Genomic DNA, 18,033 nt, shown 5'->3' with positions numbered 1-18,033 from the left:
GGGGGTGGACAGATGATCCGAAGCGGGCTCTGTGGTAACAGCAGCAAGTGCAATGCAGGGCTCCAACTCATGAACCATGAGATCATGACCTGAGCTGAAGTTGGATGCTCAACCGACTGAGCCACCCAGGCACCCCTCCTTTTTTTCTTCTTTTTAAAATGTTTCTCAAACGCATCCATGGACCCTCCAAAAGTAAATATCCACTACATGGGGATATTTTTGTACATTTTGGAAACAATCCTAAAAGAAGAGACAAAGAGAATACTGGCTATGAGGTCTGACTTTACTTACTTTTTAATTTTTTTTAATGTTTGGTTTTTTTTTTTGAGAGAGAAAGAGTGTGAGTGGGGGAGGGGCAGAGAGAGAGGGAGACACAGAATCAGTAGCAGGCTCCAGTCTCTGAGCTGTCATCACAGAGCCTGACATGGGGCTCGAACTCACAGACCGTGGGATCATCACCTGAGCTGAAGTTGGACGCTTAACTGACTGAGCCACCCAGGTGCCCTGGTCCCACTTTAAAGATAAGAAACCCCAGCTCTCCCCCAGGATATAAAATTTCCCCTTCACTTTAGGCATGAAGAAATCATCTCACCATAATTGTAAATGAGCTAAGCTTTCTGTAGTCTTCCTGAAGGGAAAGGCCACCGATTGTGTATGTTTGCTTCTGTGTGTGAAATCCCAGAACCCTAGCAAACATGCAGAGCTAATTTTTCTCAGTGTATGAAAAAGCCCCAGCCTCTATATGACCACTCTCTTGGAATGGATTTCTCCCACCATCCCCTACCCCTTTAGAAGGCAGTGGAACATTCCTTGTAAACATGCTCTTCCACTGAATCTTACAAAAGCAACTCCCAAGAACCAAAAAAACCCCAAACACAAAACATCAATGGAGACCTAAGTGGAGCTTGGTTGATACAGAGAGGGGAAGGGACTCACTCTTCCCTTGCCCCACCCTCTTCAACACTGCAGATGCCTAAGCAGCAGCCTTCACTTTAGGGCAGATTCTGCAGTTCTTAAAGCAGACTCTTTACCATCTGTTAGTTCTTGTTTTTGGAAGGAGGGAGTCTATATAAGGATCAAAGGTTTTTTCCTTAGTAATTGAAGGTCGGAGGAGAGGGGGACCTTTAGTCACAGACACAGTGGGAGAAAAAGGAAATGTTTTATTTAGATAAATTAAAATAGCTGTATTACCTATATGAAATAAGCAAAGCTTAAGTCATAGAGACCTTGAATTCACTCCCTAAATAGAACCAAAATTGCTTATACAGTACCAAAATAGCTCCACTAAAGCAAAGTAGATTTACATTTCTTAATATGAGAAAACAACAAGGTAGGTTAGGTTCGTATAACAAACAACACACACTCTGTAATAAGTCTCAGGAATACCCAAATGTGTTCTGGTTTGGATATGAAAGAAGGAACCACATCTAGCTGGTGTTCATAAGCCAATGAGGTGTGTAGCAAACAAAAGCTGTCACTAAAAACAACTCAACAGCAGGCCATCATGAGTATGAGCCCATCACCGTCAAAGTCTTCAACTGTGACGAGCAAGACTGGCGCAGTAGGAGTAGGGGGCAACAGGGTTACGTCCAGCAAAGCAACATAAAGTGAGGAAACACCAATGGAAGGAAAAGTTGTTGGTGGCAGGTGAAGGGTGTCCTCTTCAGCTTTGCTGTATCAGACACATTCCTAAATGCCAGGTCCCTCTCTGCCTGTAAAATGACACTACAGTCACCCCTAAGCTAGGTTCTCTATTCCTTTGATTCTTCTCTTCCTAGAATACCTTTTTGGTCCTCTGATTTATAGGGAGGCTCTCTAAGTAAACATTATCCCAGATAGTAAGGCAAAAGAAAAAAAAGGGGCCAAGAAGCAGTGCTTTGGGTAACTTAGGAAAGCAGCAGCAGTAGGCGCTGCCAGAGTGAAAAGGTAAAAGTATTTGAAACAAAAACCAAAATCCAATCTTCCCCTGAGATGAGGCAGGAAAGGCTTGACTATAGCTCAGAAGTCCCAGGTTGGAGAAGTTAAGACCACTTACAAATAAAACTCCCAAATTAACACTGAGTGAGTGGCTTATAAAACTCTTAAGCCAATGAATCTGCTCAACCTGGAACAAAAGAGTTCAACATGCCCTGCTTCAGCCTGGGAGACAGGGCAGCAGTTATGGCAAAGGGATTCATCTGCGAGTGAAGCAGAAACACCTCCGCCAGTTTGGTAGGGAAGAGGTACATACAGCTGGCCCTGGGGCAATGCTAGCTAGCCAGATAAGCTGGAGGTGGGACGGACAGGTGATCAACTGAAAAACAAAACTGACTTCTCCAGGTATAGCTATCTGGTACAAAAGAAAAGTACAGGCAACAAAGAGTTAAGGTGTCCTCAAAGTATCTGCCTATGAATAAGAATTTGAAACTAAAAAGGACAAGCTACATTACCCTCAAGTATATTTCATATAAATCAGTTCTCAAAAAAATACCTTCCAGGTACAGACATACTATTTATGGTACAGTATATACAAATATAGCAGTATAATTCAATTTATTGCTAGAATTTTATTTGGTTGTTACAAAATCTGTAAGGGTATATATATTTAAAAAGGGGGTGGGCATGGAAGGCAGCCAGAAGAAAAAGAGTTATCTTCAAGCTACCTAAAGTGCCAGGCTAATTTTATACTATATTTTAACCTTTCCAAGAAAGTGAAATAGCTCAGATGGGCAAGGGAGTTTTTTTGTTTTTTGTTTTTTTCAAAAGACAGAAAGAAGCACAAGCCATTATGAGGTAAGCAGACACATTCATGGGAAAAGACTTCATCTTGCTTTAACTAAACTTTAATACTTTCAGAAAAAAAAAAATCAAGGTTAGCCAACACTAAACTGAACATCATATAAAGAAAAAACCCAGCCCTAAAATGTTTAAGAGTGTGCGACTGCAACCACGGGTAACAGGGCAACTTGGATAAAGTTAAAATAGAAATGAGCTCTACTAAAGAAGTCTATGCCATGAAACCTGTAGTTTCTCCCTGACGTGGCCTACGGCACCAGTTAAGTTTCGTGAAGTTTTTCCTTTTGTGTTGCCCAAAGCCTGCTTCTACGAACAGCACAGCACACACACAGATGTAATTCCTTCTGGTCTGGGGACCTCTACTTTTCTGGGGGCCTACGGAAATATTTAAAGGGAGAAGTATTGCACTTGCTTGTTATGAGATCTGAAGAAACTTGCTGCCATCAAGTGAAGCGCCTGGTCCAGGCCACCTCCACGTGGTTTGGCATCCTCTGGACAGAACCCCTGTAGCCACTTCTGAGCTGACAACTGGTAGGGAACCTAACAGGATTTCATGTGCTGCATTTCACAACTTCTCTGGTTTCAGGCCACAGAGGAACGTAGGAGGTTCTTCTTGGTAAAAGCCTTCAGGTAAAACCTCAAGGAGTTTCCTGGGTCAAAACGAGGGGCAAAGCTATCCTCTAAGGCTCCTCCTGGGTAGCCAGGCTGTGATAGTGAGTGAAAGTGCTGCCCTGCCCCTCAGAACGGAGACCGCATCAGAGGTGGCGGTCAGCTCTGGCTTGAGGATGGACTTAGGTGGGTGGGTGAAGATAATCTAGCTCACTCAGTGGGGAAAACGTAGCTCCCCACAGGATAACTTTTTATGCTCATCAACACTGAAATAGGATTAAAAGTGAGAATAAACCCCCAACAAGACTTCTCTGGTTCAGAGGTTGGGATTAGCTGAGGGGACAGGAACAAAGAGCCAGAATCATTTTCCTGAGCCTGGGGGCAGCACTGTGCTACCGTGTCACCTCACCTCCCCAAATCTATTCCTCCAGCTTCCAGGCCAAACCCCGTGGCAGCACCTAAAGGAGACATGGACATACTTTCCGCAGTTACCAGATCAGCGATTTTTAATAACAAGTCATTTGTTCACATCCTGTTTCAAACCATTCTTCCTACTTCCCACAAAATATGCACAATTCTTTCTTTCATTTTAAATATTTACAAACAGAAAAGGTCTACCTTTTAAAGGAAAGACATTTTCTGAGTCTGTATAAAGTGCAGCTAATTTAAGGCAAATTTATGTGAAATATAAAAGGTGGCTTATTCTCTCTATATACACATTTTCCAGTTTTAAAAGATAAGGTCTCCTTCCCTAAAAAAAAAAAAAAAAAAAAAAAAAAAGGAAAGAGGGAAAAAAGAGAGCTTGACTTTTTTCTGGCAATTTTTAAATTAAGATCTTATTGGTTTTAGGAAATCAGAGATTTCTGAATATCACATAAGTAAAATGGCCTTTTTTTTAAAAAAAATAATTTTATAGCTTTTTCAAACAAGTTAAAAGGTGACAATGTGTCTGCTACAGTAGTTTGGAGGACTGGAGGATTGACTGGTAAGTAAAACAGTTGTTCTTGTTAGGTGAGTAGATATTAGGTAGTCCTGGGTATATAGCATTTCTAAAATATGCCTGATGAGACTAGACACCTAAAGCTACCCTTAGCTCCAGGAATGAATATCTTCCATCACCATCAGAATCAAACTCTTTCAAAGTCTCTAGTCCTGGCACGGCAGAACCTAAGGAGTTCCAGATTTCCTGGTAGGTCAGCTTTCCATCCATGTCCTGGCCAGTCTTCTGGAATAAATCCTGAAGATCTGTTAAAAAGGAATTACAGAATGTGTATGTCTACACATATAGCTAAAATTTACTTAACAGTTTATTTATTTTAATTAATTAGTTTATTTTAAAGTTTACTTATTTTTGAGAGAAAGCGTGTGTGCGCGCAGGTGTGTGTGTGTAGGAGAGGGTCAGAAAGCGAGGGGGGAGAGAGAGGATCCCAAACAGGCCCTTCACTGTCAGCACAGAGCCTGATGAGGGACTTGGACTCATGAACCGTGAGAACATGACCTGAGCCGAAATCAAGAGTCAGACACTTAACTGACTGAGCTACCCAAGTGCCCCAAATTTACTTAACAGTTTAAAAAGCAGCCTCAACTGAATGCAAAGCACTAAAAGAAAAGCTACTTTGCAGACTCTGTTTCCAAAAGATAAAGTTCAGTATCTCACTAAATCAGAAAGATGATTCTTGATCCTTTACGAATGAGAAGAATTACTGAATGGCACTATCCTTCCAAAATAGAAGCAGTGACAGATAATCACAGGAGAAATGAGTGGGCTGGCATTTCTCCCCAAGGCCTTCCTTTTAGATTTTCCAGATTTTATTCTTATGTTGGACAGGTAAAAAGGACTGCAGAAGCCTCAAGAGCTAATGATAGGAGCTGAGCCTGTAAAACAGACTATAGCATATTGTTAGTTAAACGGAATTACCGTATGATCCAACAATTCCATTCCCAGGTATATACTCAAAAGAAATGAAAACATATGCCCATACAAAAACTTGTACGTGAATATTCACAGCTGCATTATTCCTAATAGCCAGAAGGCAGAAACAATCCAAATGTCCATTAGCTGATGAATGGATAAAATGTAGTATTATCCATATAATGGAATATTATTCAGCCATATAAAGGAATGAAATACTGCTACATGCTACAATATGATGAACCCTGAAAACAGGCTAAGTGAAAGAAGCATATACAAGGCCATGGATCCTATGATTCCATTTATATGAAACACCAGCACAGGCAAATCCAAAGATTTTGGTTGAAAGATTAGTGGTTGCCAGGGGCTTGGAGTGGGGGAATAGAGAATGAGTGTTTAATGGGTACAGGATTTCTTCTGGGGAATTAGATAATGCTGATGGTTGTACAATGTGGATTATACATTTTATTTTTTATTTAAAAAAAAATTTTTTTTTGGGGTGCCTGGGTGGCTCAGTTGGTTAAGCGTCCAACTTCAGCTCAGGTCACGATCTCATGGTTCATGAGTTCGAGCCCCCCGTCGGGCTCTGGGCTGATGGCTCAGAGCCTGGAGCCTGCTTCCGATTCTGTGTCTCCCTCTCTTTCTGCCCCTCCCCCATTCATGCTCTGTCTCTCTCTGTCCCCAAAATAAATAAACGTTAAAAAAAAAATTTTGAAAAAAAAAAAAAAATTTTTTTTTAATTAACGTTTATTTATTTTTGAGACAGAGAGAGACAGAGCATGAATGCGGGAGGGGCAGAGAGAGAGGGAGACACAGAATCAGAAACAGGCTCCAGGCTCTGAGCCATCAGCCCAGAGCCCGATGTGGGCCTCGAACTCACGGACCACGAGATCGTGACCTGAGCCGAAGTCGGACGCCCAACCAACTGAGCCACCTAGGCGCCCCATGGATTATACATTTTAAAAGGGTGAATACTATGATACTATGACTTAAATGTCAATTAAAAAAAAAAAAGAACCAGAGGGCTACAGATCTCTTCAAAGTGATACATAAGAGTATAAAGCATCAGGCACATGTGCTCTCTCTCCCAGCTAAAAGACAGCACTATCACCAGTTGATCTGTAGCTTCTTTTTTAGTTCTAAGATATTATTTGAGCCAATAGGATTGGAGAGTTTCCATCAATGGTCTCTTCTGGTATTTTCTCAAGGGCCCCATAATGAACATGTAGGAGGGCTGGTTATTCACATAATATTTTAAAAGGACTTGATTGTGTCCCCACAGAATGACTTAGTAGATTTAGTCTCTAATATCAAGAGACAGTCATGAGGCTTAGGTTTCCTTAAAAGTCTTCCTAAATCTCTTTCCTCTCTTCATTAGCCAGCTCCACCCGTAGATTCTATAGGCCTCTTGCTGTTTGGTACTCAGGAAGAACGGAAACGCCCTGAAGCGGGGGAAGCAGTGCAAGGTGCAGTCCATCAAGGAATTTTGCAGACAAGCTTCTGAAGAAAGCCCTGCTTTCACTCCTGAGACAGCCCCAGCAAAGCAGCTCAAGAGTCTCAAAAGCTCTGAAAGCCAGAAAAGCAGGTGGGACACTTGTTCTCAATGGCTGCCACCAAGTGGCTAGCTGGAAAATGTGTTTTGTGTGTGTCTCTATACAGGGCGTGAGTTTATAAAATGTGCTATGCACTTGGTAGCAGTATTCAAATAAAAATCCTATTGCTGCTTTGGGTCATTTCAAAAGTGTAGTCATCCAAAGTATCTAAGGCCAATGTTAAGGATTGAAGTATAAATGTTAAGATGGCTATTTCTCAATCTGCTCTATCAGTCTTTCCTCCATGCATTCTCATCAATTCTTGATGTAATAAATGCAAAGTGGGAGAAGGCACTTGTGTTGCCAGTAAACACAATTTAGCATTCTTCTGTCTCCCCAGAAAACAGAAAGAAAAAAACTTGGAGATAAGATGAGAAAGTAATGCATTTATATGGCAATAGAAATTTAAGTCTTCTACGCTTTACACATTAATTGTAGGCTGTAGATAACTCATTCACGTAACAAATATTCACGTGTACCAGGCATTATGCTAGGGGCTGGGAGTAAAGTCAATTTTCTATCTCCCCAGGAAATTACAACACAGTGACATGTGTTACACAGGGGCAAACATAAGATATTATAAAAGAGCATACACAGGAAGAACCTAATCCAGTCCTGGGAGGTAAGAAAATGTTTTCTGGTGGAATGGAATCTAAGTTAAGGTGGAGAGCCAGACAAGTGTAGGTGGACAGGAATGGGTGATTTTCCAAGCAGTTAGCGAATGCAAAATCAGGAGACTCTAAACATCACCACGAAGGATAGGACACACTGCTGGAAGCAAGGCAAACATGGTTTTTCTGTGAATCATATCCTTCCTACTGTTTATCTTGCTGGTTTTCAGCCAGAGGACCCCTCATTTTTTAGAGGGCCTTAGCAAACAGTATTTGCTATCTCAGGGTATTATGGTTGCTTGTTTGCCTTCTCCACTAGACTGTCACATCCTTGAGGAAAGTGAGATCATGTCTTACACTGTATTTTTATTGCTTAGCACTGGGTCTAATTAGGCACTCACTGAATGAATGTAGACTCTACAGTGCATTGGTTGAGAGTGCAAACTTGGGTGTCAGGCTGTCTTGGTGTGAATTTTGCCTTAGCCTGAAACTTGCTGTGTGGACTTAGGCAGTTTCCCTATCAATAAAATGGGTAGAATACATGAATGTTTATGTTCCCAGGATTGTTCAGAGTATTATATAATATAATATATATATTATATAATAATAATATATAATATAATGCATATCATACCAAGTATCTGGCTCACAGAAAGTACTCAATGTTAATTATAATTATATAATTATATATAATTATATATAAAAGAATTATTTTTTTCTTATAAGTTAAAAAAATTAAAAATTTATAGCTTTGAACATTTCCCCTATTATTCCATGGTATAAACATTTACCTTTAAAAAAAAAATTTTTTTTTTAATGTTTATTTTGGAGAGAGACAGAGACAGAATGCGAGTGGGTTAGGGGCAGAGAGAGAGGGAGACAGAATCAGAAGCAGGCTCCAGGCTCCAAGCTGTCAGCACAGAGCCCTACGCGGGGCTTGAACTCATGAGCTGTGAGATCATGACCTGAGCTGAAGTCGGACGCTCAACCGACTGGGCCACCCAGGCGCCCCTAAGCATTTACCTTTGATGCTAGAAATTCCTGGTAGGGCAATAGGTCTTAGCTGGGCAGTTTTCTCAATGTGATCTCCATAAGACGGTGGAGATTTTGGCAATGCTGATGGCTTTGATGTGAAACTCTGTACTTGCTCTGTAACAAACATATATTGTTTTATAGTATTATCAAACCTGACACCAAAATAAACCAGTACTAAAGGTCACCTTTTAGGGTAATTACATACGTACCAAGTAGCACAGTGACTGTGTGAAGTTAAAGGCATGGATACGTTGTGTGGGTAAGTGAAGATCATACAGTATCCTATAACATTAAGGTTTAAGCTGTGGTCCCATGGGAAGCTCTTCTAGTACAAGTTAGCTTTACATAGGTTTAGATGCTAAGAGTTTAAGCTGCAAGTGAGAATAGCATTGGATGTCTGATATTCTAGGAGCCATACCATAAGTCTGATGTGGGGTATGTGCCACCAGATCAGCTGGTGCTGAAAGAGGGCTGTCACACAATTATGTAGCATGATGTTAGGACAAGGCCTCCCATTGTAGACTGTTCCCCTACCCAAAAGAGAGTAAGAGAAGATGTAATGTTTTCCCCAAAATGAAAAATATTTGTGGGGGGTAGGGGCCAAAGCCAATCCAGTCCAGTGCTTTAGTTATGTCCTTGAGGCATCTGCTAATATTGATTAGGTATGTCCCTCCCTAAAGCCAAGGGCCTTTCCAACTCAATGATCCCATCACTATTTGCTAATGGTTTTTCAGAAGGACTAATATTTATTTTTAAGTAAATTTTATGCACTTAGAGTAATGAAAAGACTTCCGTAAACAACATATAGGGCTGGTTTAATATATACTATGACAGTTACATTTTTGCCCATAATTGGATGCAGACAGCATGGAGAAGTCTATTTCAAGCTAAACATTACCCATTCTTTCCTTAATAGACTGGAATACAAATCATGTACAAAATGGTTTTTCCTAAATGAAACCAAAGTGTATCATCTTCATCTCGGTGCACTCAGGCATCATTCCCTCGGTCTGATCAGTCCTGCTGGAACACCTGTCCCCACTCCCTGTGTGGGAGGCGAGCTGCCCAAGCCTACGTGAGACATGCAGAAGCCAGCCCTGAGTATCTCACCTTTGTCGGTGGTGTCTGGTGGCCTGTTGCTCTCAGGCTTGTTTGTGAGAGCACTGATCAGCTGCAGTCTCTCTCTGAGCTTAGATACTTGAGAATCTGAACTATCTTCTTTCTGTCCAAAATAAAGACCACAGAGGCTTAGGGTGGAGAGAAGACCTTATCTGATTCTTCGTTATGTTCCCAGAGCCTATTTAGCAGGAAGTGCTTGACTTCCAGTAGGTTCCCTATTAAAGGTAATGAAGGAATGAATCAACAAATACTAGAGATACCTTTGGTACTCAGAGTTGATGAGGGCCTAGCTGGATTTGAGACTAGACCATTAGGGGACATTATGCGACAGGCAATGTGAGATCCACTGTGAATGTTTGGCTGATGGCGGAAGGCAGGCGTGTGTCAGCAGTAAAGGAAATGTACCCTTGCTCAGGTGCCCATGTAACACCCATTTCCTAAATGAGTAGATATTATTTTCTAGGAGCTATTTCACACTAAATAATTTTCCTCAATATCTTACTTTACCTTGTGACTAGATAACTTTAGGTAGAGTTTTATGCTTTTATCACCTTAAAAAAAAGAAAAAGAAAAAACGCAACAAACCCTGGCTTTTCTTTGTCCCCCTCTCCCCCACCCCTGAGGGTTCAAGTGGTGGCAGGAGCTGTAGGAGCAGGAGGAGCTGTAGGAGAGCTGGAAAATTTCTAATTCCAAGTTTGACTTACTTACATCTTTTAAAAAAGATTTTCCAGGGGCACCTGGGTGGCTCAGTCGGTTAAGCGCCCAACTTCGGCTCAGGTCATGATCTCACGGTCCATGAGTTCGAGCCCGGCGTCGGGCTCTGTGCTGACAGCTCAGAGCCTGGAGCCTGTTTCAGATTCCATGTCTCCCTCTCTCTCTGACCCTCCCCCGTTCATGCTCTGTCTCTGTCTCAAAAATAAATAAATGTTAAAAAAAAATTTAAAAAGTTTTTCCCTATACCCTTCCCTCATTTCCAGGATGATCCAGAGTGGCATACAAAAAATATATTTAATTATAAAAAGAGAGAAATCTGGTTTCTATGAGGCTTAGGCTTTTTAAATTTTTTTTTTTTTTAATTTAAAGGAGAGAAAAAGCACAGCGGAGGAGAGGGGAGAAGAGGAGAGGGAGAGGAAAAGAGAGAGTGCGAGAGAATCTTAAACAGGCTTCATGCACAGCATGGAGACGGACACAGGGCTTGATCCCATGACCTTGGGATCGTGATCTGAGCGAAAATCAAGAGTCGGATGCTCAACTGACTGAGCCACCCAGGCGCCAAAGGCTTATTAGGCTTTTCTAACTGCTTAGGCTAGTGTGAAAGGTCCTGATCATGTGTTCAGTCAGAACACCAACTCATTACGTGTTTTGTCTTTTTTTTTAAATTCAATTATTTCTCTGACCTTCATTTCTACTCTAATAGTTATCATATAGAAGATCACTCGGGCTTATTAAGGGGCTAATATATGGACACAGATGACTAAAACTAGGTACTAAATACTTGAGGAATTTATGAAGAAATTAAAGAGAAATTATATCTGGTTAGGATGTGTAAATTAAGTAGGACAGAGGGACCAATACACTGGGATGACAGTTAAAAACATAAAGGGTCTGAAAGCAAAACCAGGAAATTTAGACAAAAAATGTGCACGATTCTGATGTTTATTTGATTCTGACGTTTACTGTTAAAATATGAACCACTGCTAAAATCACTAGTTTCCATCAGTAACCACCTGTTACTTTTCGTGTTCAACATTTGTATCTGGATCTTCAATTTTTCTTGTCATTCCCCAGGTGAGGTATTTTTATTTATTTATTTTTTATAGAAGTAGTTAGAAAATGCAACAAAAGCCGAGATCACAAAGTATTAAAATCTTAATATATCTGGGCAATAGTTAAGGAAGAACAAATATAGATACAAAGTATTACATTGAAAACTGCCTGTCCTATGGTTCATTTCCAAGTTCATTTCCTCTGAACCTCATATCCTTGAGCTTCTCACACACAATATACATCTGAGGTGGTATTTTAGCCACTTAGCCACAATCTTCCTGGCTTTTACTTTATAGCCCAGATCTTATAGTATTAAACAATACTCTAATCACAGAGAATGTTAACAAATAAACTTTATTTCCTGGGATATCAAAGCATATCACAGATTGTCTTATCTTGACAGTATGTCAGGGAAGAACTTAAAAAAAAAACAAAACAGGAAGGTACAAGGTGAAAGGAACTGGTTGAAGTTTAAATGGACTATGTAAGTACTGAGACTGCAATCTAAAAATAATGTTTAGGTTAGACAACAGTTTTAGATGATCTATGCCTCTGTTCTCTGTTGTTAGTACAGATAACCTACTGTCATAGCTTAAAAGTAATTTCCTTAGGGAAGCTTTCCTGACCTCTGTTAACACCCTCATCATACCCTGTAATTTTCCTTTGTAGCAGGTATCATACTCACAGTAATTATCTGTTCAATTATGTAGTAATGATTTTCTGACTGATGGACTTTGAGTTCCATCAGAATAAGGGTCACATGTCTATCCTGCTCACTGCGGTCACCCCAGCTCCTCAAAAAGGGCTTGGCACAGGGTAGGTGCCTGATAAAGTATTCACCTATTCACTCATATACTAATTTATTAATTACTCTGTCTTGAAGTCTCAGCAAACGAGACCAATGTGCTCCTTTCAAGAAAGAAACAGTTGCTCAAATGCACAAAGATGCTGTTGTGTTTTTTTCTTTTTAAGTAATCTCTACCCCCAACACAGGGCTCGAACTCACCACCCTGAGATCAAGAATTGCACATTGTACCGACTGAACCAGCCAGACACCCCTCAAAAGCACAAAGATGCTGATGCATTATTCTTACTTCAAAAGAAGCCCCCTGTAATTTACCTTTATGCTCTGGGTTTTTAATGTATCCGTTCTGTTGGTCATATGATGCAAGGACTCTCTTTTTAGAGTGGCGGCTCTATCATCCATCTTAAAGGATAAAAACAAGATTAAAAGCAAACATTAAAACTTAAACATCTAGCACTTTTGAAACAAAGTAGTCAAACTGAAAGGTTCTCAGGACACTTTCAACAGAAATGCCAATAGGAGGGGCGCCTGGGTGGCGCAGTCGGTTAAGCGTCCGACTTCAGCCAGGTCACGATCTCGCGGTCCGTGAGTTCGAGCCCCGCGTCAGGCTCTGGGCTGATGGCTCGGAGCCTGGAGCCTGTTTCCGATTCTGTGTCTCCCTCTCTCTCTGCCCCTCCCCCGTTCATGCTCTGTCTCTCTCTGTCCCAAAAATAAATAAAAAACGTTGAAAAAAAATTTAAAAAAAAAAAAAAGAAATGCCAATAGGAGAAGGAGAGGGGGAGAAAGGCAGCTGAGACACAAAGCTGAAACCGTCGCTTCACAAACTTTCATACTTCTAAAGTACAGAAGGTGAGGGCCAGAGCCAGGCTAGGCATGACGCTGTTGGAAGAAAACAGCAGGACAGACGGTGCTATTAACGATTTCTTCTTCTGGAGAAAAATAAAGTGGAGGGGGAGGGACTGTACGGGGAGTCTGGGGCAGCAAATTCTCACAATTAGCCTTGAAAACCTTCAAGGCCCAACACTCATCAAACCACCCCAAATTCCTAGCCCCTACTTAGTTTAGTTGAGTTCAAAGGGGCTTTTTAAAATAAGGCTCCTTTAGGGCGCCTGGGTGGCTAAGTCAGTTTTAAATGTCCGACTCTTGATTTCGGCTCAAGTCATGATCTCACGGTTCATGAGTTGAGCCCCGTGTCAGGCTATGCACTGACACATACAGCCTGGTTGGGATTCTCTCTCTCTCTCTCTCTCTCTCTGCCTCTCCCTCTCAAAAATAAAAACATTAAAAAATAAATAAGTAAAATAAAACAAGGCTCCTTTAATCCTCACGGCTTTGTAGTAAATCCATGCCCTTGTAAAGCAGGAGTGGGGACAGGTCTTCTGACTCCACGTTCCAAGCCATGCCAGGCAAGCCACCAAGGCTCCACTGCGGCAGAGTCAGTTCAAACCCTGCCTGCCGGGTGCTGGAGTTCAACTTTACTTGTGGGCTTGCTTCTAGCTTTGCTGCTTACTTGAATTTATGCTACAATTCCCTGTTTTAGGTTTCCATTTCTTTACATATGCCTGTGTCTTTGTTGTATGAAATCTTTAAGGGTGGGGACTGCAGCTATTAAAAAGCAATCCACATGGATCCCAGGACAATATAGAAAAAAACACATTTTATTAACAATACCATGAAAACCAGTAAACCACATGGTCTGCCAGCACCAATGACTCAGGTCACTGTTTCCTCATGTAAAATGGGAGGATGGACTCAATGATCTCTCAAGTTGAGGAGCTGGTCTGACCTGGTCTGTTTTAAATGGCTTTCTCACATTAAATGGCAAAGGATCCCCCTAACATGCAGACAAAGCAGGATAAATCTGAAAAGCCAAGTTCAGGCTTGAAGAAATGGCAAAAGATTCTTCACTTATTGTCACTGTCATTGTTCCCACCCCTAACAACTTAAAAAAGAGCAAGGAGATCTCCCTTGGAAACATGTGCCAGAGCTTCTCTACCAGATGGGTCACTGGTAACACAATAGGCGGCTTGTCATTTCTGCCATCAGCTTGTGGTGAAGCCATGGCAAGCAACTGAACCCCCTCTACATCTCTCTTTCCAGATCAGGGCTAACTATGCCTGTGCCATTCACATCACAGAGCTAGTGTGGAGATTAAAGGAGGCAGGATGAAGCACAGCACACAGGTGTAGCCTCTCAAATATGCCAGGAGACTGCATCTGAAAGGTCTGTGGAGTGTCATCCACGTGCAGACAAAACACACGGCAACACAGAACATATCACAAAAGACCCGAAATGGCTTACCATGCTGAGGGACAGGTTCGCTTGCTTTTCTACCTTGCTCATAGCAACCAGATCTGTTTCTATCCAGTTGACTCTCTGGGTAAGGTTCCTGACTGTCTCATTCATTCTCTTGAGTTTAAGATCGTTCTGTCTGTGGTACCCCACTAGGGCACTGTTTACCTCCTCTAAAGAGTTGTGAAGGTACAGGATATCCTGGAGTGGAAATAAATCAAACTGTGGAATCCAACTAAAAGACATACACTAGACAAGCAGGCCAGCAGCACTAAACAACCATTACCATGTCACGTGACCGAAGTAAACTCCTTTTCCTGGTTTAGACCATCGATTGTCTGTCTTGGCTTTGTCCTTCCACTCTCAATTGCTCTGAGTTTACTCCCTCTGGAGTTGTTTGACCTCAGCTAGACAGGAGGAGGAAAGGGGACTAACTACATGATTCACTCTCTGGTCCCAGAAAGCTGAGAGCTGGGGAATTGATTGCCCAATGTTTACCTCACCTGCTGGCGGGAAAGCTTGCTGGGTTATTAACTGAAACGCCCATTAACCTAATTTGTCAGAACAAAACTACCTTAGGAACAATACCAATTACTGAATTGGCTCATGCAGCAAAACCATAACAAGTAGTGCATTATTTAGTACAAGATTCAATTATTTTTATTGACATCCTCTAGTACTGATTGCTACTTAAAAAGGAATGATGACTATAGGTTTTAGAGGGCATTAAACTCAGGACAGGAATTCTTAGTGAAGATTTCCTTTATTCTCTTTCATGTGATTCTGAACTCAATAACCTTTTTCCTCTTCTTGTCTTTAGTCTCAGAAAGCATCTAAAATGCTTTCTAACAGTTTAGAAATGTTAACTTGCTCAGATCACTATTTTTCATAAACAGTTTCAGGATAATCTGGCTCTTCTATGCCTTTTAAGATGTGAAAAGGAATTTACTCTACTGATGGACATGCAGGGAAAAAAAGCAGAGTGCCAAAGAAGAGTCAGGATGACATCTTAGACTCCTAAGACAGCGACACACATTGCTTTCTGCTCAGCTCTCAGGCAGGCAAATATATGCATGGGATGAGGCGCCACAACATGGAGCCCAACTACTCAAGCGGCCCTCAGAGTTCACTGTGGGCACAGGGAGTTAAGCCAGAGACAAAAAAGTACCTGTTTCAAATTCTCACTGTGGGTTTTATTGTCAACTTCTGATGTAACTGAAGGTGATGGACTGCTCTGGTTCCTTCCACTGGTCTCTTTCAAGAAGTGCTGATTCTGTTTACAGGAATAGAGGTTCGTATAGGCAAGTAATTACCATCTAGGATGGTCCCAAAACCTTCTAGCTTCCCAAAGGAGGTATCCATGATTAATCAACAATTAGTTCCCAGGAGCCTATAGTGTGACCAGTCTTGTGCTAGGCCCTGAGGACACCAGGTACTTTTGGGGATGCCAGCCTGAAGGGTGGACTGGATCAGCAGCACCCAGACACCTCAGGGAACTGAGACCCTCCCAGTGTTTCTCCATCTCTGAATGGAATGAACTCCCGAGACACCAGTCCTCCTTGCCTCTATTACCCGTACTCTCAGAGAAACTGTAGAATCACTGTAACGTCCCAGGGGCCTGAGAACTCAGTCCGAACTTGGCTAGTGTCATCATTTCCCCAGGACTAGAGAGGTTTGTACATTCAAAGAGAAGCCAGTTGTGTAACCACTGGCCTTGGGCATTGAATACAACAACCAATCACGCACCACAGTTTTTCAATTTTAACAGCACATGCCAAGATTTATGTCTGAAGGTTACCCTTCCTTTCCCATCCCCTTCCCACTGCTCAGGTCTCTCTCTGAAGAGGGTGAAGTGTAACACGTTTATATACACTTTTCCCCTCTAGTGGAAAAACTCTGCATGCCTTAATCTTTCAGAGTCTGTATCTATGACTTAATTCAGTATATAATGTGCCAATGGAAGGATTATCACAGGCAACTATGGAAGTTTAAAAGAGGCAGATTTAATTATAATAGAATGCAACTGGGGGAAATAAATTGTTTTCCCTGAAATCCTAGATATTTATCAACTCTTTTATAAGAAATAAAAGGCACAATAAAGAAAAAGTAAGAGAGGTGGGAGAAAAAAACTCCATGGTTCTCTAAAGCATGAATTTTTGAGTTAGGAAAAAAGTTATTTTGGAACATATTTAATTACTTTGAGAAAATGTTCCAGATATTAAAATAATAGTAATAAAATAATTGCTAAATTAGGGATCTTTATTATTATGAATCTCCCACTCAGCAGCAGAGTTGGAACTAGAATCCAGAGTGTCTGAACACCAGGTCAATGCTTTTTCCTCTGGGTCAGCCCCATTAAATAACAGTGAAGAGTTCTTGTTTTGAAGAAATGAAAAACCCCCCTTTCTAGAGCTCTAATATAGCCCAGATCTCCTTGATACAAACTTCCTGGTTTAAACTCAAAACTCCAAAGCTTGAGAAGAGCATGTGCGATAGACCTAGAAATTAGTGGAGAATCTAGGGAATCTTTGTGTTTCTTGAATAGTCCTAATCTCATGTACATATAACTTATCTCCCCAGAAAGACAGCGAAGGTTGTGCCATCTTTTTCACCCTTCATAAATCTTTCATGGAGCAGAGTACCCACTAGGTGATGAATTAAGGCCTCTGAATGATTGCAGATAGCTTATACCCGCACAACACTAAGAGACATCTGGAAACAATTTTTGAACACTGCAGGGGTTTGCTTCTGTCTCAGTTATCTGCTGCTGCATAACATATCATCCCCAAGCTCTGTGGCTTAAAACAACAATTTATTATTTCCCATGGTTCTGTGGGTTGACTGGGCTCAGTGGGATGGGGGTATTCTTCTGTTTCATGTGGTGCAGGCCGAAGTCACACGTATGGCTGCATTCTGCTCAAATTCCTGACCCACAAAATAGTGAGAAATAATAACATGTTGTTTTACCACAAAGTTTAGGGTGATCTGTTATGTAGCAATCAATACTTGTGACACTTCCCTTTCCTTCTTCCCCATTTTCTTTCCTACCCATTCCACCCATGAACTGTATCTTACTATTTTTTCCACTATGCTCGTAGAAGACTCAGCTTTTAATTTTATCCAGCTTAACTGCTTAATTTACAGATTACATCTTTTAACAAGGTGCTTAGTAGGGTCTGTTTAGACAAATGGATAACTGGCATCACTCCAATTACACAGGAGAGGGTGAGCAGAATGCTGACTTCCTGCAGCATTTGTAGATTTCCTTACCATATCACTCTGCAGTAAGTCCATGGTTTTCTTGTGTTCATCCATGGTTTTCTGTACTGCCTCCACAGCGAGATGGACACTGTTTAACGTATTGCCAATGGTAGCTACGCTCTGAACAGAAACATGTTGTAAGGTCAGTGTGTTTTCCTTTTTAAAAACTTTAATAGTTTTTTTAAAGATATGACTGATAAACAATAAACTTCACATATTCAAAATGTGTAACTTGATAAGTTTTGACATATATAT

At 41.2% G+C, this 18,033-nt stretch overlaps 1 protein-coding gene across 3 annotated transcripts in view; it reads right to left on the bottom strand.

Annotated features, from left to right (window-relative positions):
* Nucleotides 1-1,140: 1,140 nt before the first annotated feature.
* Nucleotides 1,141-18,033, bottom strand: part of EFCAB14 (EF-hand calcium binding domain 14) — a 38,513-nt gene continuing 21,620 nt past the window's right edge. The window contains exons 5-11 of one of the 3 annotated variants that reach the window (XM_053895732.1): nt 17,788-17,898; nt 15,686-15,790; nt 14,527-14,718; nt 12,541-12,627; nt 9,645-9,756; nt 8,523-8,648; nt 1,141-4,629 (exon numbers count right to left, since the gene is read on the bottom strand). In XM_053895732.1, coding sequence (XP_053751707.1) covers nt 4,454-4,629; nt 8,523-8,648; nt 9,645-9,756; nt 12,541-12,627; nt 14,527-14,718; nt 15,686-15,790; nt 17,788-17,898 — 909 coding nt within the window. In that variant the 3' untranslated portion in view covers nt 1,141-4,453. Of the gene's footprint in view, nt 4,630-4,913; nt 5,272-8,522; nt 8,649-9,644; nt 9,757-12,540; nt 12,628-14,526; nt 14,719-15,685; nt 15,791-17,787; nt 17,899-18,033 lie in introns of those variants that run through there. The other 2 variants (XM_053895739.1, XM_053895741.1) reach the window with 2 other exon arrangements.

Source organism: Panthera pardus, unplaced genomic scaffold (assembly GCF_024362965.1).
Source record: "Panthera pardus isolate Hobbes unplaced genomic scaffold, ASM2436296v1 HiC_scaffold_11, whole genome shotgun sequence".
In the NCBI taxonomy this organism is placed as follows: domain Eukaryota; kingdom Metazoa; phylum Chordata; class Mammalia; order Carnivora; family Felidae; genus Panthera; species Panthera pardus.
Note: the sequence above shows the minus strand (reverse complement) of the source record. Positions and strands in the feature narration are given on the sequence as shown.